Raw genomic sequence first — 27,500 nt, 5'->3', positions numbered from 1 at the left:
TCCTTTTGGGTAGTCTGTCTGTTTGGGTAGTCTGTCCTTTTGGGTAGTCTGTCCTTTTGGGTAGTCTGTCCTTTTGGGTAGTCTGTCCTTTTGGGTAGTCTGTCCTTTTGGGTAGTCTGTCCTTTTGGGTAGTCTGTCCTTTTGGGTAGTCTGTCCTTTTGGGTAGTCTGTCCTTTTGGGTAGTCTGTCTGTTTGGGTAGTCTGTCCTTTTGGGTAGTCTGTCTGTTTGGGTAGTCTGTCCTTTTGGGTAGTCTGTCCTTTTGGGTAGTCTGTCCTTTTGGGTAGTCTGTCCTTTTGGGTAGTCTGTCTGTTTGGGTAGTCTGTCCTTTTGGGTAGTCTGTCCTTTTGGGTAGTCTGTCCTTTTGGGTAGTCTGTCCTTTTGGGTAGTCTGTCCTTTTGGGTAGTCTGTCTGTTTGGGTAGTCTGTCCTTTTGGGTAGTCTGTCCTTTTGGGTAGTCTGTCCTTTTGGGTAGTCTGTCCTTTTGGGTAGTCTGTCCTTTTGGGTAGTCTGTCCTTTTGGGTAGTCTGTCCTTTTGGGTAGTCTGTCCTTTTGGGTAGTCTGTCTGTTTGGTTTCATTGCTTACAAATTATGAGTCAAAATATTCCTCATAAAATGAAGCCTCAGTAGCGTGGCCTGCTGGTGTTGACTTCTCTCCTCGTGTTGACTTCTCTCCTCGTGTTGACTTCTCTCCTCATGTTGACTTCTCTCCTCCCCCAGACTTCCAGAGACTGCCTCAGAGCAGCCGTGTGTTCCAGGCGTTGAACGGAGACTTGTACTTCTCCAACGTTCTGAAGGAGGACTCGAGGAACGACTACATCTGTTACGCCCGTTTCCCTCACACTCAGACCATCCAGCAGAAACAACCCATCACCCTCTTAGTGCTCAACCGTAAGTGCATGTGTGTGTGTGAATGTGTGCGTGTGTGTTCTTGCGTGTGTGTGTGTGTGTGTGTGTGTGCATGCTCAGCATTGAATGTGTGTGCCAGTTTGTATAAGAGTTTCCTGTCAGTGATCCCAACCTCAGCGTCGCCAGTAGTAGTCTAGTAGTGATCATGAAAAGCCTCTCTCAACAACAAAAGGCTTTCTCATATAGTCCAGTTACCACTGACTGATCGTCTAGATGATACAGATTGACAAACACGATTTGACCATCTATTCTTTATCTAGAATATATCCATGATCATCATTCAGCATTTTCTTCAGTTCACACAGTTTGATTTCAGTATTCAACCATTCATGTTTATTTGTCCAATCACTTTATTGACTTTAACATGTGGCATGTTTGATTATTTTCTGTTGTGTTACAGTGGATGCAGTCAATGAGACTGTTGCTGCTTTATTCAATGAAACTGATTTTTTTAGTGGTGAGTTTTGGCAACCCCTAGTGGCTATACCTTCCCATAGTTCGTCAACCAATAGAAAACAACCACTAACATCGACCTCTAAACCTTAACCTTACCCTTGTGATTGTCCTCATCTTTAGTAGTAAACCAATACTAGAAATCAAGCACTAGCATTAACCCCCTAAACCTTAACCTAACCCAACTTCCCACCATAACTTGACCAATGAATACATTTTTGTGAAAGACTGTCTTTTCTACAGCAACTATTTATTAACATAATTTCAAATGACTAAAATGAACCATTGCATGATGGTTCCTCCTTTGCCTTGCTCATATTTTGTAAATTCAAATGGACAAATTACATCTATTACATTCAGTAGGTCTGTCTGTATTGCATTCAGAAGGTCTGTATTACATTCAGTAGGTCTGTATTACATTAATTACGTCTGTCTGTATTACATTCATTAGGTCTGTATTACATTCATTAGGTCTGTATTACATTAATTACGTCTGTCTGTATTACATTCAGTAGGTCTGTATTACATTCATTAGGTCTGTATTACATTCAGTAGGTCTGTATTACATTCATTAGGTCTGTATTACATTCATTAGGTCTGTATTACATTCAGTAGGTCTGTATTACATTAATTACGTCTGTCTGTATTACATTCATTAGGTCTGTATTACATGCAGTAGGTCTGTATTACATTCATTAGGTCTGTATTACATTAATTAGGTCTGTATTACATTAATTAGGTCTGTCTGTATTACATTCAGTAGGTATGTCTGTATTACATTCAGTAGGTCTGTCTGTATTACATTCAGTAGGTCTGTCTGTATTACATTCAGTAGGTCTGTCTATATTACATTCAGTAGGTCTGTATTACATTCAGTAGGCCTGTCTGTATTACATGCAGTAGGTATATCTGTATTAAATGCAGTAGGTCTGTATTACATGCAGTAGGTCTGTCTGTATTACATGCAGTAGGTATATCTGTATTAAATGCAGTAGGTATGTCTGTATTAAATGCAGTAGGTCTGTATTAAATGCAGTAGGTCTGTATTAAATGCAGTACGTCTGTCTGTATTACATTCAGTAGGTCTGTCTGTATTACATGCAGTAGGTCTGTCTGTATTAAATGCAGTAGGTATGTCTGTATTAAATGCAGTAGGTCTGTATTAAATGCAGTAGGTCTGTATTAAATGCAGTACGTCTGTCTGTATTACATTCAGTAGGTCTGTCTGTATTACATGCAGTAGGTCTGTCTGTATTACATTCAGTAGGCTACTTTTGGAAAGCTTTCTCTCTTTTATAGTCATATATTTCATTAGAGCAAAGCAGATTGACAGCCTTGCAAACTGTGAATGTTCCAACCACTACCACTCCAGTCTGTTAATCTATTCTCTTCACCCAGCCAACCGAATTCTTTCTTCCCAATCCACTTAAAACCTCTCCACTCTCTCTGACATCTTTCATTTCCTATCAGTTCCTTTCTCATTGTTTGCAAAAGCATTACTTCCTATGCGTCTGTCTGTCGAGTACCCTGAAGCTACATGTCACGCAGGCACGCAGTCAGCCGTACAACAGATGAGGCTACAGACAGGCTGATCTGACAGAAACGATGTATCTCTCTTTCTGTATGATCATTGCCATCATCACAAGCACCATTTGTTGAACTCTTAATATCATAGTATCATATCCAAATGTGATTATTTTGAGACGGTTATCCTTATCCTCACCTTGAACTGGAAAGTAGTTTAGTATCTGGTATAACTGTACAGGAAAACAAGATGTTGTAGATATCCACCACCTCTTAGTACAGTACTACCGCTCGACCGAAGAACCCCTTCACAGTAAGAGATGAAAGCAGGGATTCATTCCAACACATTCACGACTTGTACACTGCGCTAGACATTTAAAGGAAATTTCCCTTACTCTTCACGATAAACGCTGCTGATGTCAACTCAAACACAAATCACCTTTTAAAAAAGTCAACTGCTGTGTTTGAGTATGTGAGCCCTGACCTGTACCTTCACAGTGGTACAGCACTGACCTGTACCTTCACAGTGGTACAGCACTGACCTGTACCTTCACAGTGGTACAGCACTGACCTGTACCTTCACAGTGGTACAACCTGACCTGTACCTTCACAGTGGTACAACCTGACCTGTACCTTCACAGTGGTACAGCACTGACCTGTACCTTCACAGTGGTACAGCACTGACCTGTACCTTCACAGTGGTACAGCACTGACCTGTACCTTCACAGTGGTACAACCTGACCTGTACCTTCACAGTGGTACAGCACTGACCTGTACCTTCACAGTGGTACAGCACTGACCTGTACCTTCACAGTGGTACAACCTGACCTGTACCTTCACAGTGGTACAACCTGACCTGTAACTTCACAGTGGTACAACCTGACCTGTACCTTCACAGTGGTACAACCTGACCTGTACCTTCACAGTGGTACAAACTGATCTTGGTAAATAAAAAATTAAAAAACAGGAATAAAATGGACAGAACAGCAGTAGTCTTGCTGTGACTAGCTGTGTCTCTGACCCCTCCATGTTGTTATGACTGCAGACGGCTCCGTGGAGGAGAGGAAACCCACTTTCCTCATCCCTTCTGGCTCCAGCAGCTCCAAGATGGTGCTGAGAGGACAGGTCCTGGAGTTGGAGTGCATCACTGAGGGACTGTAAGTACTTAGTGCCAATGTGTTGTACCTGTATTATGTGTTGTGTACAGTATACCTCTATTATTACTTCATTTTGTATGTGTGCTTATAGATCATAGTGACCTAAATAAGTTCACTAGAAACGTATGTCTTCACACTGTTCTCTCTCTCTCTCTCCCTCTTCTCTCCCTATTCCCTGTCCAGTCCCACTCCAGAGGTCTCGTGGAGTAAGCTGAGCGGGGAGTTCCCTGACAAGCGTACCTCCATCGTGACCTTCCAGAAGATACTGCGTATCGTGAACGTGTCCGATGCCGACGCTGGCGAGTACCGCTGCACTGCCCACAACCGCTTGGCCTCCATACACCACACCATCCGTGTCACCGTCAAAGGTATGTCATGTGACCTAGCAGTTAGTTCCGATAACTCTAGCACACATGTAGCCTATAGCAGGGTCTGCATGGGTCCGGATTCTGCACCCGCCCTTCTGATGTGGACTCCTCCTGCCTTTCCTGTCTTCCTGTCACTGTCCTACTCATTCAATAACACCACAACACTGTCACTGTCCTACCCATTCAATAACACCACAACACTGTCACTGTCCTACCCATTCAATAACACCACAACACTGTCACTATCCTACCCATTCAATAACACCACAACACTGTCACTGTCCTACTCATTCAATAACACCACAACACTGTCACTGTCCTACCCATTCAATAACACCACAACACTGTCACTGTCCTACTCATTCAATAACACCACAACACTGTCACTGTCCTACCCATTCAATAACACCACAACACTGTCACTGTCCTACCCATTCAATAACACCACAACACTGTCACTGTCCTACCCATTCAATAACACCACAACACTGTCACTGTCCTACCCATTCAATAACACCACAACACTGTCACTGTCCTACTCATTCAATAACACCACCATACTGTCACTGTCCTACCCATTCAATAACACCACAACACTGTCACTATCCTACTCAGTCAATAACACCACCATACTGTCACTGTCCGACTCATTCAATAACACCACAACACTGTCACTGTCCTACTCATTCAATAACACCACCATACTGTCACTGTCCGACTCATTCAATAACACCACAACACTGTCACTGTCCTACTCATTCAATAACACCACCATACTGTCACTGTCCTACTCATTCAATAACACCACAACACTGTCACTGTCCTACTCATTCAATAACACCACAACACTGTCACTGTCCTACTCATTCAATAACACCCATACTGTCACACTCACAATAACACCACAACACTGTCACTGTCCTACTCATTCAATAACACCACCATACTGTCACTGTCCTACTCATTCAATAACACCACAACACTGTCACTGTCCTACTCATTCAATAACACCACAACACTGTCACTGTCCTACTCATTCAATAACACCACAACACTGTCACTGTCCTACTCATTCAATAACACCACAACACTGTCACTGTCCTACTCATTCAATAACACCACAACACTGTCACTGTCCTACTCATTCAATAACACCACAACACTGTCACTGTCCTACTCATTCAATAACACCACAACACTGTCACTGTCCTACTCATTCAATAACACCACAACACTGTCACTGTCCTACTCATTCAATAACACCACAACACTGTCACTGTCCTACTCATTCAATAACACCACAACACTGTCACTGTCCTACTCATTCAATAACACCACAACACTGTCACTGTCCTACTCATTCAATAACACCACAACACTGTCACTGTCCTACTCATTCAAACACTAACACAATAACACCAAACAATCACTGTCCTACTCATTCAATAACACCACAACACTGTCACTGTCCTACTCATTCAATAACACCACAACACTGTCACTGTCCTACTCATTCAATAACACCACAACACTGTCACTGTCCTACTCATTCAATAACACCACAACACTGTCACTGTCCTACTCATTCAATAACACCACAACACTGTCACTGTCCTACTCATTCAATAACACCACAACACTGTCACTGTCCTACTCATTCAATAACACCACAACACTGTCACTGTCCTACTCATTCAATAACACCACAACACTGTCACTGTCCTACTAACACCATTCAATAACACCACAACACTGTCACTGTCCTACTCATTCAATAACACCACAACACTGTCACTGTCCTACTCATTCAATAACACCACAAACAATCACTGTCCTACTCATTCAATAACACCACAACACTGTCACTGTCCTACTCATTCAATAACACCACAACACTGTCACTGTCCTACTCATTCAATAACACCACAACACTGTCACTGTCCTACTCATTCAATAACACCACCATACTGTCACTGTCCTACTCATTCAATAACACCACAACACTGTCACTGTCCTACCCATTCAATAACACCACAACACTGTCACTATCCTACTCAGTCAATAACACCACAACACTGTCACTGTCCTACCCATTCAACAACACCACAACACTGTCACTGTCCTACTCATTCAATAACACCACCATACTGTCACTGTCCTACTCATTCAATAACACCACAACACTGTCACTGTCCTACTCATTCAATAACACCACCATACTGTCACTGTCCTACTCATTCAATAACACCACAACACTGTCACTGTCCTACTCATTCAATAACACCACAACACTGTCACTGTCCTACTCATTCAATAACACCACAACACTGTCACTGTCCTACCCATTCAATAACACCACCATACTGTCACTGTCCTACTCATTCAATAACACCACAACACTGTCACTGTCCTACTCATTCAATAACACTACTGTCACTGTCCTACTCATTCAATAACACCACAACACTGTCACTGTCCTACTCATTCAATAACACCACAACACTGTCACTGTCCTACTCATTCAATAACACCACAACACTGTCACTGTCCTACTCATTCAATAACACCACAACACTGTCACTGTCCTACTCATTCAATAACACCACAACACTGTCACTGTCCTACTCATTCAATAACACCACAACACTGTCACTGTCCTACCCATTCAATAACACCACCATACTGTCACTGTCCTACTCATTCAATAACACCACAACACTGTCACTGTCCTACTCATTCAATAACACCACAACACTGTCACTGTCCTACCCATTCAATAACACCACCATACTGTCACTGTCCTACTCATTCAATAACACCACAACACTGTCACTGTCCTACTCATTCAATAACACCACAACACTGTCACTGTCCTACTCATTCAATAACACCACCATACTGTCACTGTCCTACTCATTCAATAACACCACAACACTGTCACTGTCCTACTCATTCAATAACACCACAACACTGTCACTGTCCTACTCATTCAATAACACCACAACACTGTCACTGTCCTTCCCATTCAATAACACCACAACACTGTCACTGTCCTACTCATTCAATAACACCACAACACTGTCACTGTCCTACTCATTCAATAACACCACAACACTGTCACTGTCCTACTCATTCAATAACTCCACAACACTGTCACTGTCCTACCCATTCAATAACACCACAACACTGTCACTGTCCTACCCATTCAATAACACCACAACACTGTCACTGTCCTACTCATTCAATAACACCACCATACTGTCACTGTCCTACTCATTCAATAACACCACAACACTGTCACTGTCCTACCCATTCAATAACACCACAACACTGTCACTGTCCTACTCATTCAATAACACCACAACACTGTCACTGTCCTACTCATTCAATAACACCACAACACTGTCACTGTCCTACCCATTCAATAACTCCACAACACTGTCACTGTCCTACTCATTCAATAACACCACAACACTGTCACTGTCCTACTCATTCAATAACACCACAACACTGTCACTGTCCTACTCATTCAATAACACCACAACACTGTCACTGTCCTACTCATTCAATAACACCACAACACTGTCACTGTCCTACTCATTCAATAACACCACAACACTGTCACTGTCCTACCCATTCAATAACACCACAACACTGTCACTGTCCTACTCATTCAATAACACCACCATACTGTCACTGTCCGACTCATTCAATAACACCACAACACTGTCACTGTCCTACTCATTCAATAACACCACAACACTGTCACTGTCCTACTCATTCAATAACACCACCATACTGTCACTGTCCTACTCATTCAATAACACCACAACACTGTCACTGTCCTACTCATTCAATAACACCACAACACTGTCACTGTCCTACTCATTCAATAACACCACAACACTGTCACTGTCCTACTCATTCAATAACACCACAACACTGTCACTGTCCTACCCATTCAATAACTCCACAACACTGTCACTGTCCTACTCATTCAATAACACCACAACACTGTCACTGTCCTACTCATTCAATAACACCACCATACTGTCACTGTCCTACTCATTCAATAACACCACAACACTGTCACTGTCCTACTCATTCAATAACACCACAACACTGTCACTGTCCTACTCATTCAATAACACCACAACACTGTCACTGTCCTTCCCATTCAATAACACCACAACACTGTCACTGTCCTACTCATTCAATAACACCACAACACTGTCACTGTCCTACTCATTCAATAACACCACAACACACACTGTCCTACTCATTCAATAACTCCACAACACTGTCACTGTCCTACCCATTCAATAACACCACAACACTGTCACTGTCCTACCCATTCAATAACACCACAACACTGTCACTGTCCTACTCATTCAATAACACCACCATACTGTCACTGTCCTACTCATTCAATAACACCACAACACTGTCACTGTCCTACCCATTCAATAACACCACAACACTGTCACTGTCCTACTCATTCAATAACACCACAACACTGTCACTGTCCTACTCATTCAATAACACCACAACACTGTCACTGTCCTACCCATTCAATAACTCCACAACACTGTCACTGTCCTACTCATTCAATAACACCACAACACTGTCACTGTCCTACTCATTCAATAACACCACAACACTGTCACTGTCCTACTCATTCAATAACACCACAACACTGTCACTGTCCTACTCATTCAATAACACCACAACACTGTCACTGTCCTACTCATTCAATAACACCACAACACTGTCACTGTCCTACCCATTCAATAACACCACAACACTGTCACTGTCCTACTCATTCAATAACACCACCATACTGTCAATGTCCGACTCATTCAATAACACCACAACACTGTCACTGTCCTACTCATTCAATAACACCACAACACTGTCACTGTCCTACTCATTCAATAACACCACCATACTGTCACTGTCCTACTCATTCAATAACACCACAACACTGTCACTGTCCTACTCATTCAATAACACCACAACACTGTCACTGTCCTACTCATTCAATAACACCACAACACTGTCACTGTCCTACTCATTCAATAACACCACAACACTGTCACTGTCCTACCCATTCAATAACTCCACAACACTGTCACTGTCCTACTCATTCAATAACACCACAACACTGTCACTGTCCTACTCATTCAATAACACCACAACACTGTCACTGTCCTACTCATTCAATAACACCACAACACTGTCACTGTCCTACTCATTCAATAACACCACAACACTGTCACTGTCCTACCCATTCAATAACACCACAACACTGTCACTGTCCTACTCATTCAATAACACCACCATACTGTCACTGTCCTACTCATTCAATAACACCACAACACTGTCACTGTCCTACTCATTCAATAACTCCACAACAAACTGTGAGGAGCGGGGCTGAAAGGGGTCAGGAACGTCCGGTTGCCTCCAGGGCTTTTATCCTCTCTTTGAATCTCCCTTATTGATTTTTAAATGGTGGTATCGGGAGCAGAGTGTTCTGTCATTAACCGCTTTCCTGCCTTTCAGTATTGTGTCTGTAACCTTTCTGACCATTTTTCTCTCCCGTCACATTCCTTTTTACTTTTCCGTTGTTTAACCTTGTATTTTGATGCAAATTATACAGCAAAAAAATGATCCAACCATACAGCCACCATTCATGTGAGGTGAACATCAACTGAACTTCTATATTCTACCTTTAACCAACCGTCTGCTTGCCTTGTGTTCATGTGGTCCTCCCCTCCCAGCGGCACCGTACTGGATCACTACCCCCAGGAACCTGGTGCTGGCCCCTAGAGAGAAGGGTCAATTGATCTGTAGGGCCAGTGGTACTCCCAAACCCACCATCAACTGGGCCATGAATGGCATCCCCATAGAGAGTGAGTACTCAGTATTGATTGATTGAGTGTCTGTCTGTCTGTCTGTCTGTCTGTCTGTCTGTCTGTCTGTCTGTCTGTCTGTCTGTCTGTCTGTCTGTCTGTCTGTCTGTCAGTGTTCATACAGTGCACAGACACCACAGTCTACTTGGGATTAAGTCATTGCATCTGCCATTGTGAGGTTTAGACACACAGACAATGTTCAGGTTAAACATTTTCTATGTTAATGGTGAAACATTTGACACGTGTTTTGATGCCATGTTAGATTCACCCGAGGACTCCAATAGGAAGGTGGAGGGCGACACCATCATCTTCGAGGAAGTCCAAACTGGATCCAGTGCAGTCTACCAGTGCAACGCATCCAATGAATATGGATATCTGCTGTCCAATGCCTTCGTCAACGTTCTCTGTGAGTCAACTCCTCACTCAAACTTCGAACTCAGAAGTTTGAAGTTAAAGCTTGAAACTCAGCTTTTCTGTCACTGAAGTGCATTGAACTTGCAAACACAGTGTTGTGTCTGTTTATAGCTGAAACACCCAGAGTATTGACTCCAGCTAACCAGGTCTACCAGGTGATCCGAAACAACCACGCCTTGCTGGACTGTTCCTCCTTCGGCTCGCCCATCCCCAAAATCACATGGTAAGTTCATGACCTTTGAACTTTTTGGTATACTCTACATGCAGTTATGGGTACTAAAAAGATAGGTTGCGCCACAGTATTGGCAGCAATGGGTGTCAGTGCTGTAACACAGTGCTGTAACACAGTGCTGCAACACAGTGCTGTAACACAGTGCTGTAACACAGTGCCGTAACACAGTGCCGTAACACAGTGCTGTAACACAGTGCTGTAACACAGTGCTGCAACACAGTGCCGTAACACAGTGCCGTAACACAGTGCTGTAACACAGTGCTGCAACACAGTGCCGTAACACAGTGCCGTAACACAGTGCCGCAACACAGTGCTGCAACACAGTGCTGTAACACAGTGCTGTAACACAGTGCTGCAACACAGTGCTGTAACACAGTGCTGTAACACAGTGCTGCAACACAGTGCCGTAACACAGTGCTGTAACACAGTGCTGTAACACAGTGCTGTAACACAGTGCTGTAACACAGTGCTGCAACACAGTGCTGTAACACAGTGCTGTAACACAGTGCTGCAACACAGTGCTGTAACACAGTGCTGTAACACAGTGCTGTAACACAGTGCTGCAACACAGTGCTGTAACACAGTGCTGAAACACAGTGCTGTAACACAGTGCTGCAACACAGTGCCGTAACACAGTGCTGTAACACAGTGCTGTAACACAGTGCCGTAACACAGTGCCGTAACACAGTGCTGTAACACAGTGCTGTAACACAGTGCTGCAACACAGTGCCGTAACACAGTGCCGTAACACAGTGCTGTAACACAGTGCTGCAACACAGTGCCGTAACACAGTGCCGTAACACAGTGCCGCAACACAGTGCTGCAACACAGTGCTGTAACACAGTGCTGTAACACAGTGCTGCAACACAGTGCTGCAACACAGTGCTGTAACACAGTGCTGTAACACAGTGCTGTAACACAGTGCTGCAACACAGTGCTGTAACACAGTGCTGCAACACAGTGCTGTAACACAGTGCCGTAACACAGTGCTGCAACACAGTGCCGTAACACAGTGCCGTAACACAGTGCCGTAACACAGTGCTGTAACACAGTGCCGTAACACAGTGCTGCAACACAGTGCTGTAGCATTGTTAAGAAACAGGGTTTTAACTTTCAGAAACAAATGTTTTAGTATGTGCCACAGAACTGCATGGTATGTGTGTGTTAAAAAATCTGACCCCAATCCCAGGTTAAAAGTTCAGAACCTATGGTTCCACTATTCCCTGTCAGGTTTAAGGACAGCCAGTCCAGCACCCTGGAAGGGGACCCCTACATGCTGCATGAAAACGGGACTCTGGAGATATATGTGGCCCAGGCCCTCAACAGTGGGAAGTATATCTGTGTGGCCAGGAACACTCTGGGCATCGCTGAGAACCACGTCTATCTGGAGGTCAAAGGTGAGATACCACACTATTCTCTCTCTCAATTCAATTCAATTCAAGGGGCTTTATTGGCATGGGAAACATATGTTAACATTGCCAAAGCAAGTGAGGTTAGTAATATACAAAGTGAAATAAATAATAAAAATGAACAGTAAACATTTAACCTACAGAAGTTTCAAAAGAATAAAGACTTTACAAATGTCATATTATATATATACAGTGTTGTAACGATGTACAAATGGTTAATGTACGAAAGTGAAAATAAATAAGCATAAATATGGGTTGTATTTACAATGGTGTTTGTTCTTCATTGGTTGCCCTTTTCTTGTGGCAACAGGTCACAAATCTTGCTGTTGTGATGGCACACTGGTATTTCACCCAGTAGATATGGGAGTTTATCAAAATCGGGATTGTATCTGTGTAATCTGAGGGAAATATGTGTCTCTAATATGGTCATACATTGGACAGGAGGTTAGGAAGTGCAGTTCAGTTTCCACCTCATTTTGTAGGCAGTGTTCTCTCTCTCTCTCTCTCTCTCTCTACTGGACGTGTTTTTCTGAAGGTTTACCATATAGGAAACATAGGGTCCATACTTTTTCCTGACCATATGATCTAACCAGGGAAAACTGATGGCCCTGAACACCACTTAGATTAGTCTCACTGAGGTAAACAACGGAGCAGGATATTGCATTGTGTTGTTTCTGATGTCACTCCCCCAGAGCCAACTCGTATCCTGAAGCAGCCGAAATACAAGGTGGCCCAGAGAAACATGAACGTGGTGTTTGAGTGTAAAGTAAAACACGATCCCACCCTCATCCCCATCATGATCTGGCTGAAAGACAACGGAGAGCTGCCCGACGACGAGAGGTACGTGCTGGTACTCAAACACTCATGTTTCGACATAGAGCACGTGCCATTATATCCGCAGTAGTACGTCCTGCTTTTGTATATTCTACTCATGTTTAGTTCAATTTAGTTTATTCATTCGTCCATCAGGGCTTCCTGAGTGCATACATAAACACACAATTCAACACAAATGAAAGAGTTATACACTTACACAAGAGGACCCTGTAAAACCTCTTAAGGATCGGACCATTTTTTTCAATTTTTGTCTTTGTCTTCCCAGATTTCTGGTGGACTCTGACAGCTTGACCATAACAGATGTGACAGAGAACGACGCGGGAACGTACACCTGCATAATGAATACTACTCTGGACCATGACTCTGCCAGTGCTGAGCTCACTGTCGTCGGTATGTACAGATGTGGGATCTTAATTTGACCTGTATTGACGATTTGAACGTTTAATCTGTGACGTTGCTTGATCGGTGGTTAGCCTATTAGCTGGTCAAAATTAGGCTACATGAAAAGTGGAATACTGTTAATATAACTGTGTGTTAGGACAGGTTTTCAGTGAATTTATGTAAATCACGAGACTGATCAAATTAAGGTCCTACATCTGTAACTCTCTCTAGTAAACTTACATACCAGAAACATGCTCATGATCCCTCAAATCACACGACAGTAACAATGTTGTTTCTGTTAGTTTTGTTGGGAAAAATTAAGTTACTCTATTCTATTATACTAAATTCTATTCTATTATGTGAAATAACGCCAAGTAAGAGAGAGGGTGTCCTGTTGTTGTCTCTAATCACTAACTACTTAACCCCTACCTCACTCCCACCTGTTCTCCTACCTGGCAGAGGCAGCTCCTACTCCAGCTGTTATCTATGGTAAACCTGCAGTAAACACAAATGCTCATCTCTACTCCCAGTCTCATGAGCTTGTGTGTGTGTTCGTGTTCGTATTCGTGTGTGTGTTGATTATGTGTCTGAATAGTCAAGCATGCTGCGCTGCTCGCAGATGTGATCGTTCACAGTGTTTGTGTGTGACATCACCAGCATCCGGACGGACGGACGGACGGACGGACGGAGCAACAGACAGTTGTTTTAATTTAACCTCCGTTTTTAAAGGGCTTTTTGATTTCACCATTTTCTTATATCATTCATTCTTTATTTTAAAAGCAGTTTGACGATTTTTTTTAAAAATCCCTAAATGTGCTTTTGTTATTTTGTTTAGCATGTGTTGTTAAAAGAATACATCAGCAATGCAGCTCATTAAGACGGAGTCTGTGAGTGTGGAGTAATTACTAGTGCCTTTAAAGGGATACTTGGGGATTTTGGCAATAATGCCATTTATCTACTTCCCCAGAGTCAGATGAACTCATGGATACCATTTTTATGTCTCTGTGTCCAGTATGAAGGAAGTTAGAGATACTTTTGCGAGCCAATACTAACTGGCATTAGTGCAAAGACTGGAAGACTATGGTATCTACTAGCATGCTAGCAGTTACCATAGATTTCCAGTCAATGTGCTAACGCTTGTTAGCAATTGCGCAAACACTACTTCGCAAACTTCCTTCAAACTGCACACAAAGGCATAAAAAAATGGTATCTACGAGTTCATCCGACTCTGGAGAAGTACAGTAGATAAAGGGCTTCATTGTCTAAATGCTGAAGTATCTCTATAATCCACAGATATGTTTGTCACACTAATTGGTGTCGCTGTCCCTGCTGCAGAGTGGGGTGAAGTGTTTCATTTCCATCCAGCTCATATGTCTTTCTTGTGGCAATAAAAAGGGTCTTCTCTTGCTGTGTTCCATACTTATTTTTTTATCTGTCTTTGGTTCCATACGTGGCATGGCATGAACAAATAATGTTGTCGTGCTGGGAGTCACTGTAAAGTAGCTGTCTATTACACTGAGCTAAATGTCCTGTGTTCTCCAGAACAACCAGACCCTCCTACTGACCTGGAGTTGACCGACATGAAACCCAGGAGTGTCCAGCTCACCTGGATACCTGGAGACGAACACAAAAGCCCTATTCACAGTATGCACCTGCTGTACCTCTGCGTGTGTGTGTGTGTGTGTGTGTGTGTGTGTGTGTGTGTGTGTGTGTGTGTGTGTGTGTGTGTGTGTGTGTGTGTGTGTGTGTGTGTGTGTGTGTGTGTGTGCGCGCGTGTGTGTGTGTAGTGCTAATGACAGACTGCTATTCCCAGAACACTATCTAATGGCTGTATCATTATTATCTTGAGACTACTGCCACAGTGCTATTAGGTTTAGTCAACCTCACTGGTTTTAATGATGTTAGCACTACTCAGAGTACTTGCTAATTATGTTTGTTCAGCACTACCCATATCACATGTATTTAATGGGGAATTTGATGGGTTTCTGATAGTGTCAGGATCTTCCAGGGTAATGTTAGGTATACAGTATATCAGGGAGATTAGGCTTGTGTCAACTATACCAAGACTGGAGTTAGATAATACTTTCCCTGCAATCATTCACCATTTTTCCACTTCCTTCCCACTCAGAATTTGTGATCCAGTACACAGACTCTCTCCACGACCATGGCCACTGGCACAACCTGACGCATGTCCCGGGCAGCAAGACCACGGCCCACCTCGAACTGTCCCCTTACGTTCACTACTCCTTCAGAGTCCTGGCCCTGAACGCTGTGGGTCTCTCCGATCCCTCCAACCCCTCCCACATGTACAAGACCAACCCTGCAGGTACAGATTCTAGAATGGACTTGTTGATTTGGCACCGTTGATTTGGCATTCTGTTGATTTGTGCATTCTGTTGATTTGGCATTCTGTTGTTTGTGTATGCTGTTGATTTGTGCATGCTGTTGATTTGTGCATGCTGTTGATTTGTGCATTCTGTTGATTTGTGCATTCTGTTGATTTGTGCATTCTGTTTATTAGGACATACTGTTGATTTGTGCATTAAGTTGATTTGTGCATACTGTTGATTTGTGAATACTGTTGATTTGGCATTCTGTTGATTTGGACATACTGTTGATTTGTGCATACTGTTGATTTGGCATTCTGTTGATTTGGACATACTGTTGATTTGTGCATACTGTTGATTTGGCATTCTGTTGATTTGTGCATACTGTTGATTTGTGCATTCTGTTTATTAGGACATACTGTTGATTTGGCATTCTGTTGATTTGTGCATTCTGTTGATTTGGACATACTGTTGATTTGTGCATACTGTTGATTTGGCATTCTGTTGATTTGTGCATTCTGTTGATTTGGCCATACTGTTGATTTGTGCATTCTGTTGATTTGTGAATACTGTTGATTTGGCATTCTGTTGATTTGGACATACTGTTGATTTGTGCATACTGTTGATTTGGCATTCTGTTGATTTGGACATTCTGTTGATTTGGACATACTGTTGATTTGTGCATTCTGTTGATTTGGGCATTCTGTTGATTTGGACATTCTGTTGATTTGGACATTCTGTTGATTTGTCCATACTGTTGATTTGTGCATTCTGTTGATTTGAGCATACTTTTGATTTGGGCATTCTGTTGATTTGGACATACTGTTGATTTGTGCATTCTGTTGATTTGGGCATTCTGTTGATTTGGACATTCTGTTGATTTGGACATTCTGTTGATTTGTCCATACTGTTGATTTGTGCATTCTGTTGATTTGAGCATACTTTTGATTTGTGCATTCTGTTGATTTGTGAATACTGTTGATTTGGCATTCTGTTGATTTGGACATACTGTTGATTTGTGCATACTGTTGATTTGGCATTCTGTTGATTTGGCATTCTGTTGATTTGTGCATACTGTTGATTTGACATTTCTTCACCTGCTTCAGCTCCAGATGAGAACCCCAGCGGAGTTAAAGGTTTTGGAACTGAACATGACAATCTTATGATATTGTGGAAGGTAAGCTACAGCTGTAGCATTTTATTTGTAAGGAAGTTGGTGTCAGCTGTTCATTAATGCAGTACTGTGATTGGTGCCTGTCAGCTGTTCATTAATGCAGTACTGTGATTGGTGCCTGTCAGCTGTTCATTAATGCAGTACTGTGATTGGTGCCTGTCAGCTGTTCATTAATGCAGTACTGTGATTGGTGCCTGTCAGCTGTTCATTAATGCAGTACTGTTAGTCACAGTAATAACAATGTGATTATCTGTCTCTCGTAGCCACTCTCAGGCCTCCAGGCTAACGGTCCAGGCCTGCAGTACAAGGTGATGTGGAGACAGAAGGATGTGGACAAGAACTGGACGTCAGTGACCGTGGCCAACGTCTCCAAGTTCATGGTCTCGGGGACTCCCACCTTCACACCATACGAGGTCAAGGTTCAAGCCATTAACAACAACGGGATTGGCCCTGATCCAGCTGTGGTCACTGGACACTCCGGAGAGGACTGTGAGTCACGCACTGCCATTTTGTTTCTTTAAGGATTCACGATGGGCCGGTTTCCTGGACTGTAAAGCATGCTTATTGTTTTTAAACATTATTCATTTATTTATCAGGCACTCTTATCCAGAGCAATTAGGGTTTGGTGCCTTGCTCAATGGCACATCGACAGATTGTTCACCTAGTCAGCTCAGCCATTCAAACCAGCGACCTTTCGGTTACTGTCCCAACACTCTTAACCACTAGGCTATCTGCCGCCCCTAATGGAGAATCTCCATTGAAATGCTTCTAAGGTGTCAGGTATGAATGTGTGTCCTGAAAACTGACTGATGTGTTGCATGACGTGACAGATACAGAGTTGTTACATGTTCTATCTCTTCTTCATTTGATCTGTTCTTGGAAGTTAGGGAACAGAATGGCAGCGACAGAGAGGGCTGCCTCGCTTCTAGTCCTCACAAGCATTTCACTACACTCGCAATAACATCTGCTAACCATGTGTATGTGGCAAATAAAAATGGATTTTGATTTCAACTACAGCAGAAGTTGTAATTGTCTCAAATGAAGTGGTGTTGTTCTGTCCCTTAGTGTGACTGGTTTCTGTTGTAATTGTGTTCCCTCTGATCGGGTTTCCCACAGTTCCGGTGCAGGCTCCAAACAGTGTCCAGGTCCTAGTGTTGAACAGCACCCTGGCTGAGGTGCACTGGGAGCCTGTCCCACCGAAGACAGTACGGGGACACCTCAAGGGATACAAGGTACTGTACACAACACTGTCCTCAAAGATGAGATACTAGATACTGTGATACAAAACAGTAGACGCATAGAAACAGACACACAGACAGACACATGCATGCACACATGCCACTTACCCCCCTACCATGACACACACACACACACACCAATTTCATAGCTCTATATTTGTATATCTCAGGTGAGCTACTGTCGTTAGCGGAGCCTCCACAACCCCCCCCTCCCCCAACACACACACACCCATCTAAGTCCTCTATATCTGTGTCTTTACCAGGTGGATTACTGTCGTTAGCGGAGCCTCCACATCCCCCCCTCCCCCAACACACCCATCTAACTCCTCTGTATCTGTGTCTCTACCAGGTGTTTTACTGGCGTGAGAGGAGCCTCCACAAACACAACCCCCACCGTGTGGAGCAGCAGTTTCTGTCCTTCAGTGGGAACAAGAGTCATGGCATGCTCCCAGGCCTGCAGCCCTACAGCCTCTACCTGTTCAACGTCAGGGTTTACAACGGCAAGGGGGAGGGCCCCGCCAGCTCCAACCTGCAGTTTGAGACCCCCGAAGGAGGTAGGAGGAGCCAACATTCATTAATTCTACATCATAAAATATAGAAACTAGAACAGACATTCTCATTCAAGTCAACACTCCGTGTTGGTGGGCCGGCATTCATAGTTAGTGTACTGATTCAAGGAAGCTTTTGTGCTCAACTCAACTTATATTACAAAAAAATACAGATGAAGATGAATTTGTGTGAATATCCCTTTTGTGTCTATCATGCAGTTCCTGGGCCGCCATCTTTCCTGAGGATCACCAACTCTAACCTGAACAATTTGACTCTGGAATGGGGTCCTCCCAACGACCGCAACGGACACCTCACCGGCTACATTCTCAAATACCAGCAAGGTGAGCCTTCACACCTACCTATGTTAAGGACAGGTTGCATCAGGGATAAGATAGTAGATCTTTAGAGCTAGAGGTTCTGTCAGACATTTGAGATTCGAGAGATTTGAGAGCCTTTCTTGATGATTCCAAAACTTCTTTGCTGTCTGTAGTGTTGTCTAGTGTACAGGAGGAGTTACTACATGATGAGTTACTACAGGATGAGTTACTACAGGATGAGTTACTAGATGATGAGTTACTACAGGAGGAGTTACTACATGATGAGTTACTACAGGATGAGTTACTACATGATGAGTTACTAGATGATGAGTTACTACAGGATGAGTTACTACAGGATGAGTTACTACAGGATGAGTTACTACAGGATGAGTTACTACAGGATGAGTTACTAGATGATGAGTTACTAGATGATGAGTTACTACAGGATGAGTTACTACAGGATGAGTTACTACATGATGAGTTACTACAGGATGAGTTACTACAGGATGAGTTACTACAGGATGAGTTACTACAGGATGAGTTACTACAGGATGAGTTACTACAGGATGAGTTACTACATGATGAGTTACTACAGGATGAGTTACTACAGGATGAGTTACTACAGGATGAGTTACTACAGGATGAGTTACTACAGGATGAGTTACTAGATGAGAGTTACTACATGATGAGTTACTACAGGATGAGTTACTACAGGATGAGTTACTACAGGATGAGTTACTACAGGATGAGTTACTACAGGATGAGTTACTACAGGATGAGTTACTACATGATGAGTTACTACAGGATGAGTTACTACATGATGAGTTACTACAGGATGAGTTACTACATGATGAGTTACTACAGGATGAGTTACTACATGATGAGTTACTACATGATGAGTTACTACAGGATGAGTTACTACAGGATGAGTTACTACAGGATGAGTTACTACATGATGAGTTACTACAGGATGAGTTACTACAGGAGGAGTTACTACAGGATGAGTTACTACAGGAGGAGTTACTAGATGATGAGTTACTAGATGATGAGTTACTACAGGATGAGTTACTACAGGAGGAGTTACTACAGGAGGAGTTACTAGATGATGAGTTACTACATGATGAGTTACTACAGTATGAGTTACTACAGGATGAGTTACTAGATCATGAGTTACTACAGGATGAGTTACTACAGGAGGACTTACTACAGGAGGAGTTACTACAGGATGAGTTACTACAGGATGAGTTACTACATGAGGAGTTACTACAGGATGAGTTACTAGATGATGAGTTACTACAGGATTAGTTACTAGATGAGGAGTTACTAGAGGATGAGTTACTACAGGATGAGTTACTACAGGATGAGTTACTACAGGAGGAGTTACTAGATGATGAGTTACTACAGGAGGAGTTACTACAGGATGAGTTACTAGATGATGAGTTACTACATGATGAGTTACTACAGGATGAGTTACTACAGGATGAGTTACTACATCATGAGTTACTACAGGAGGAGTTACTACAGGAGGAGTTACTACGGGAGGAGTTATTACAGGATGAGTTACTACAGGATGAGTTACTACAGGATGAGTTACTGGATGATGAGTTACTACATGATGAGTTACTACAGGAGGACTTACTACAGGAGGAGTTACTACGGGATGAGTTATTACGGGAGGAGTTATTACAGGAGTAGTTACTACAGGAGGAGTTATCATGGGAAGAGTTATTACAGTAGGCGTTATTACAGTAGGCATGTATGTACAGTATGTTGTATTGACCAAACCAGAAACATCAACAAACCACTCTCCACATCTACCTTATCCCCTCCTCCACCTCTCCAATCCTCCATCTCTACCTTACCCCCTACAGGATCCTCCACCTCTCCCCTCCTCCACCTCTACCTTACCTCCTCCTCCACCTCTCCCCTCCTCCACCTCTACCTTACCTCCACCTCCACCTCTCCCCTCCTCCACCTCTACCTTACCTCCTCCTCCACCTCTCCCCTCCTCCACTTCTACCTTACCTCCACCTCCACCTCTCCCCTCCTCCACCTCTACCTTACCTCCACCTCTACCTCTCCCCTCCTCCATCTCTACCTTACCTCCTCCTCCACCTCTCCCCTCCTCCACCTCTACCTTACCTCCTCCTCCACCTCTCCCCTCCTCCACCTCTACCTTACCTCCTCCTCCACCACTACCTTACCTCCTCCTCCACCTCTCCCCTCCTCCACCTCTACTTTACCTCCTCCTCCACCTCTCCCCTCCTCCACCTCTACCTTACCTCCTCCTCCTCCTCCACCTCTCCCCTCCTCCACCTCTACCTTACCTCCTCCTCCACCTCTACTTTACCTCCTCCTCCACCTCTCCCCTCCTCCACTTCTACCTTACCTCCTCCTCCACCTCCCCCTCCTCCCCTCCCAATCCACTTCTACCTTACCTCCACCTCCACCTCTCCCCCACCTCCACCTCCACCTCTACCTTACCTCCACCTCTACCTCTCCCCTCCTCCATCTCTACCTTACCTCCTCCTCCACCTCTCCCCTCCTCCACCTCTACCTTACCTCCTCCTCCACCTCTCCCCCTCCACCTCTACCTTACCTCCTCCTCCACCACTACCTTACCTCCTCCTCCACCTCTCCCCTCCTCCACCTCTACTTTACCTCCTCCTCCACCTCTCCCCTCCTCCACCTCTACCTTACCTCCTCCTCCTCCTCCACCTCTCCCCTCTCCTCCTCCTCTACCTTACCTCCTCCTCCACCTCTACTTTACCTCCTCCTCCACCTCTCCCCTCCTCCACTTCTACCTTACCTCCTCCTCCACCTCTCCCATCCTTCACCTCTACCTTACCTCCGCCTCCACCTCTCCCCTCCTCCACCTCTACCTTACCTCCTCCTCCACCTCGTCAGTCAACAATTCCAACGAGCTGGGTCCGATTGAAGAGCTGGCCCTGCCGGCCAACAAGACCTCCGTCACGCTCCCCAACCTCAAGTACAGCACACGCTACAAGTTTTATTTCAATGCCAAAACAGGCCAGGGAGCAGGGCCAGTCATTACAGAGGAAGCCGTCACTATTATGGACGAAGGTAAGTGTGAAAGTACTCTACTGAAGGTCACAGGTAGAAAACAAACTTTGACTGTAGTCGAAGACGGTAGAGGACGTACCCTGTAAATTGATATGGTTGCATACCATTCCACACATGTACCAGGTTGAATGGTTCAAGTCAACACCAAACATCTAGATGGTGTATTGTGTGTCTAATACTCGCATGCTTCTCTGTTTTATGTTCATGATGTCAGTCTGTTGTCCTTGTTGATCTACTGTTGAATCGTCTTCAGTGTGTCAGACAGTGTACAGCTTTGTGCCAAAGCATGATATAACCTCAGTGTTGTAACGGTTGTAAGAACACTAACTGTGAGTGTGTTTCTCAGTACTTTGACATAGCTGGTCCAGTTAGTTTTGTATTACAGCATGTTCCTGCTTACTCACTGGTTAATTTAGTGAAAGGGACTGCAGGAGTCATATTGACTTTGATATCAACTTTTGTGTCCCCTCTTTTCCCTCAAAGTCCTAATGTATCAGCCTTCAGTAGACGAGGTTGGAGGAGGTACCTGTAGCTCTCAGAGTCTGCATGCTCCTCATACAAACAGATCCGGGCCCATATTTACAAAGCATCTCAGAATAAGAGTACTGACCTAGAATCAGTTTTAATGAATAGATCAGCACTCATACTGTACTCTGAGATGCTTTAGGCATACTGCCTTGGCTTCAAAGACCCGTCTAAGCCTGTGTTCCCCTTTGGAAGACTCTCCTCCTGCTCCCACCAATCCCCTTGACCCCTCGACTCAGCAGGACCTGAATTCCAATGTGAAACATTGAAGATAGCTACATACAGATGTAGAATCTTAATTTGACCTATATTGTCACAGCAAGTGTTACAATAAAACATTTACAAACATAATCCTGCAGCAAACGAATTTGAACGTTTAGTCCATAATTTTGCTTGATCGGTGGTTACGCTATTAGCTGGTTAATATCAGGCTACAAGTGTTAATATTACCATGTGCTAGTGCATTTTTTCAGTGAATTTATGTAAATCCCAAAGCTCATCTGTATTTCCTATTGGCGCAGGGAAATCTTCAGCAACAATAGAGTGATCAAATTAAAATCCTACATCTGTACAGAATTATATGATGTGGTGCTTATTTGGCTGCTGTAACACCGTTAACCATATAGCACACTCAAAACTCTTCAGTGTTGCATCTTACTTTCTAACGGCGCGATGGCGACTCTGTGACTGCTGATCTATGTCTGTATTTCTATGTCTGGCTGGTGCTGTGCCGTCCCATGCATGACATTGTGCGTGTTTGAACCCTGTTGCGACTGATCCCCCCCCTCAGACATGCTGACCTCCACTGCATGCGTGGTAACGGACCTGTTTGTAGCCAGCTCACTGTCTTACCTTTGCCTGTGGTTGAAGCTGCCGTGTCTGTTGAGTGTTGGGTGTTTCTTATTCTTCTCCGTGTTGTTCCAGGGAACACCCGAACCCAAACCTCACCTCCCATAGCAGGGTCTCCTCCACGCCACCCGTTCCACAAGGGTACAGCCCCTCTAGTCAATGTCCATGCACATCTTACAGTCTTAGTGATTTACGTATTGCAAATGTTCAGGCTTTATTGTCTGAATCCGTTTGTAAGGTACTTGTAGGAGAGGAGTAACTGTAGATTTAATAGAAGTAGGACTAACTGAAAGTGGAATGGAAAATCAACGTGTGTCTTGCTTTGATTTAGACCTATAGATTCTATGATACAGATAGATGTTCAATATAATCTATGCCTACAAGCAAATGATGTGTTATTTGTATGGTATAAACCAGTGGTTCCCAACCTTTTTTAGTTGTTGTATCACCAACTGAATTTTGCTCTGCCCGGAGTACCCCTCAAGTACCCCCTCGTGTATTTTACCAGTAAGCCTATGGTCTCATTGGTCGTCTCAAGTACCCCCTGTTGATAGGCCAAGTACCCCCAGGGGTCCTCGTACCCCTGGTTGGGAACCACTGATATAAACTGTAACAAAGTCAGTTACGGGCTTTGTCAGTATATAAGTAAGTTGAGTGTGAGTGCACAGACTTAAAGTCAGACTCAGATTGATATATTTTTTACGAAGTATTTTAGGAGTATTTTCAGCAGGAACAGTTTGATTAGAACTGTATTTTTTTCAATTGACCTTTGACTTACATGGTGTGAGCTTTATGGTTGTCTTCTTCTCTCGTTGTGCTCAGTGCATCCAGCGGCTCCGGCATTCGGGAACGTTAGCTCCTCCGTGGGAGAGGACGGAATGCTTATCAGTTGGGAATACTGGGGAACGGAAAAACATGTTTATGTAGAATATATCATTAAGAACGACAACAGTAAGACAAACTATTTTATCCACTGTACATCCGTTATACTTAAACATATAGGTACAAGAGACTCCTACTCAGTGATTTGCTAATACGGGTTTATGCAAACATGGGCAGTTACAGTATCAGTCTAAAGTGTGGACACACCTACTCATTCAAGGTTTTTTTTCTTTATTTTTGCTATTTTCTACATTGTAAAGACAAACCCTTGAATGAGTAGGTTGTGTCAAACTTTTGAACTGTACTGTATGTCTAGCACAGATAGGATAAATGATCTAGTCTGATTAAAAAAAATAATCTTTGATATACTGCCTTCAAACTGCCCCAACACAAACCTAATAATAAACAGGAAAAAGCAGCAGAAACAGTCTCAACAGAGATGGAAGACTCCAGTTCTCGGGGGCCGGAGGGCTGTCACACGTTGTCCCCATTCTTTGCAAACACAGCTAATTGAACTAATTGCGTACTAAGGTGTGTTCGCTGGGGCTGGGGAAAAAGGGTGACCCTAATCAGGCCCCCGAGGACTGGACTTGCCCGTCCGGGGTCTAAAAGGATATTTTTAATATCCCATATTGATTGAACTCTCAACATGTCTGTAGTTGTTTTGTTGACCTACACCGAGGGTAAAAACACACATCTAAATTAATTGTGTTTGTAGTATAAATATTTAGAAAAACTGAATTCAAATACTCAAATGCGTTTGTACCATCCCCATAAATGTAATAGGGACAATAATGTAGTAAAAGTGCCGGCTGAAATAACATATTAGAGTAATATGATTTAGTTGAATAACACAATTCTTCACTGAGACACATCCTATAATGATTTATTATGATCATACTTCATTTGTAGAATTCCATGAAATAACATACTATGCATGTGGGTCTTTCTATAAATAATGGGCACAATGTGGGACATTGGGATCAAAATAAAAAATATTTTTATGCAGTTCCACATGTGTATTTAGAGGAGTAAAAGTGAATATATGCAAATTGCCCTTAACTCCACCTATACAACAACATAGGACTATACATTGGCTACAATAATTACTTGGACTTTTCAAGCACCCAATTGAGGACATTTTCAAGGTAGGCCTATTCCAATACTGGCATTTCTGAGCTCCAAATTCAAGTTCAAGTAGGCTTCTTCAAGCGCCTTGTATTGTTTAAAATTGCAAGAGTAACATGGAAAATAATATTATTTGTCCTGTTATTTCATTACCAAATCATAGTGTGAATAAGCCCACTAGGCTATGTAATGTGTTGTCATTATAGCCAGAGTAATTCACAGGAAGAGTTTTGGGTGTTGAGCAATAGTCTGTCCTACACATCCTATGACTTCGGTGTCCAATCAGAAGCACAAAAACATAGGAAAACATGAACACATTAACTAGGATGCTTTCTCTGTTAAATCTAACGAGACCCTGCTGTAAATCAAGCAGACAACAACAACAGATAAACATCAAGTCACTCGGGTTATTAGATCCAACCTGGATCCAGGCACCACTGTCTTCACCGGTGTAACCAATGAGACACCAAAATATTCTGGACATTCCTTTTTTTCCAGCACTGTTGTTGTGTCACATTCACTTTCACAACAGCTGTTCTTCACTTGACTGTCAGTCAGAAAATTCCTTCCTGGATCAGATGATGATGTGTGAAAATACAACGGCGTAACTAATCATTTGAACAACAAATGTGCACCCGACAAGTATTATACATAATTACTGAAGAACCACGGTAATGACAGTATCGATGTAGGTTCTAAGTATTCAGGTAAGGTGACTCTTTTGGTTGAAGCATTTGATTTTGCAATCGCATGTATTATTTTGGATTTGTGTGCCCATGAAAACTGTTTTCACACCCTAGCATAAGAAGAAACTGAATGTTACCTAGTTACACAGCATTTCTGAGATCTCTATACAACAGATTGTCAGACAGCTGGATCCAGGATTCTCACAGAGTTCAAGTTCAATGTCTAATTTAACCGATTAATGCTTAATATATGATCTAACGACAACTTACACTGCCATAAATGCAAGGACAGAAAAGTAATGTCACATGACTTTGAACAAATTGGTCAAGACACCAACCATGATAAAGGATATAACAGGTTTTAAATCAACTTGTGAATTATATTGAATATAGCTAAGATCCCCATTATATGTAATGACATGAAAAAAATTAGCAGATTATTATCAATGGCTTATCAATATCTGTGACAAGTTGCCCTGTAAATAGGAAATACTCAATGGTTCCCTAGTTTATAGAAAGACCCATATACACAATTAGTGATATCTAATATTGATATGATAGACGCCAGTTCATGACACAAGATAAAACCATCCTTTCATGAAACTCCATAGCCCATCCCAACGTTGTTACAATGTCAGGTGTATGGTGGACATATTAGGACATCAACAATGTTTGTCTAACTTAGTACGGTAGTCCTAATATGTGCACCATACATTCTGACTATGATGGATGTCCTAACATGTGCACCGGACAGACAAACATCTTTCAAAGCGCCTTTCTTCCTGCAGCTCTCGGTGAAGAGGATTGGCAGAAAGAGTATGTAAATGGATCTCAGGCCTATGTGCTGAAGGGCTTAAAGGAGGGCCTGTCCTATAGGGTACGCGTGGTTGCCAAGGGTCACAACGACCAAGCCGTGCTCCACCAATCAGAAGAGCTTTTGGTGACCGTTCCAGGTGAGGCAGCACGCGATTGGCTGGTCGTCACCGGCGCCGCCCGGCCTCGCCTCGCCTTGCCCTGTGTTGTTGTAGAGATTGAGAAAGATGTTTGGTATGCTAGCTGTGTAATTCTCTACTGCTTAGGCACCTATTCAGTAGGTAAACAATCCAGTTTATTAACAGTATATCTGTTGTCGTGGTCATTCTAATGTTCAG

The 27,500-nt window shown here is 43.1% G+C and overlaps 1 protein-coding gene across 13 annotated transcripts in view; it reads left to right on the top strand.

Annotated features, from left to right (window-relative positions):
- Positions 1-27,500, top strand: part of LOC112219035 (neuronal cell adhesion molecule-like) — a 152,580-nt gene that overhangs the window by 113,294 nt on the left and 11,786 nt on the right. For 3 of the 13 annotated variants that reach the window (XM_042301790.1, XM_042301787.1, XM_042301789.1), the window contains 22 exons: positions 718-888; positions 1,307-1,363; positions 3,929-4,040; positions 4,224-4,408; positions 10,189-10,320; positions 10,583-10,726; positions 10,846-10,957; positions 12,197-12,363; positions 13,068-13,215; positions 13,475-13,599; positions 14,050-14,079; positions 15,133-15,234; positions 15,719-15,916; positions 17,024-17,094; positions 17,355-17,580; positions 18,208-18,323; positions 18,679-18,883; positions 19,097-19,219; positions 22,103-22,279; positions 23,729-23,794; positions 24,476-24,604; positions 27,138-27,302. In XM_042301790.1, the coding sequence (XP_042157724.1) occupies positions 718-888; positions 1,307-1,363; positions 3,929-4,040; positions 4,224-4,408; positions 10,189-10,320; positions 10,583-10,726; positions 10,846-10,957; positions 12,197-12,363; positions 13,068-13,215; positions 13,475-13,599; positions 14,050-14,079; positions 15,133-15,234; positions 15,719-15,916; positions 17,024-17,094; positions 17,355-17,580; positions 18,208-18,323; positions 18,679-18,883; positions 19,097-19,219; positions 22,103-22,279; positions 23,729-23,794; positions 24,476-24,604; positions 27,138-27,302 (2,961 nt within the window). The remainder of the gene's footprint in view (positions 1-717; positions 889-1,306; positions 1,364-3,928; positions 4,041-4,223; positions 4,409-10,188; positions 10,321-10,582; positions 10,727-10,845; positions 10,958-12,196; positions 12,364-13,067; positions 13,216-13,474; positions 13,600-14,049; positions 14,080-15,132; positions 15,235-15,718; positions 15,917-17,023; positions 17,095-17,354; positions 17,581-18,207; positions 18,324-18,678; positions 18,884-19,096; positions 19,220-22,102; positions 22,280-23,728; positions 23,795-24,475; positions 24,605-27,137; positions 27,303-27,500) is intronic. The other 10 variants (XM_042301795.1, XM_042301793.1, XM_042301791.1 and 7 more) reach the window with 6 other exon arrangements.

This window comes from Oncorhynchus tshawytscha, linkage group LG19 (assembly GCF_018296145.1).
Source record: "Oncorhynchus tshawytscha isolate Ot180627B linkage group LG19, Otsh_v2.0, whole genome shotgun sequence".
Lineage (NCBI taxonomy): Eukaryota > Metazoa > Chordata > Actinopteri > Salmoniformes > Salmonidae > Oncorhynchus > Oncorhynchus tshawytscha.
The sequence above is the reverse complement of the archived record's forward strand: the minus strand, read 5'-3'. Positions and strand labels throughout refer to the sequence as shown.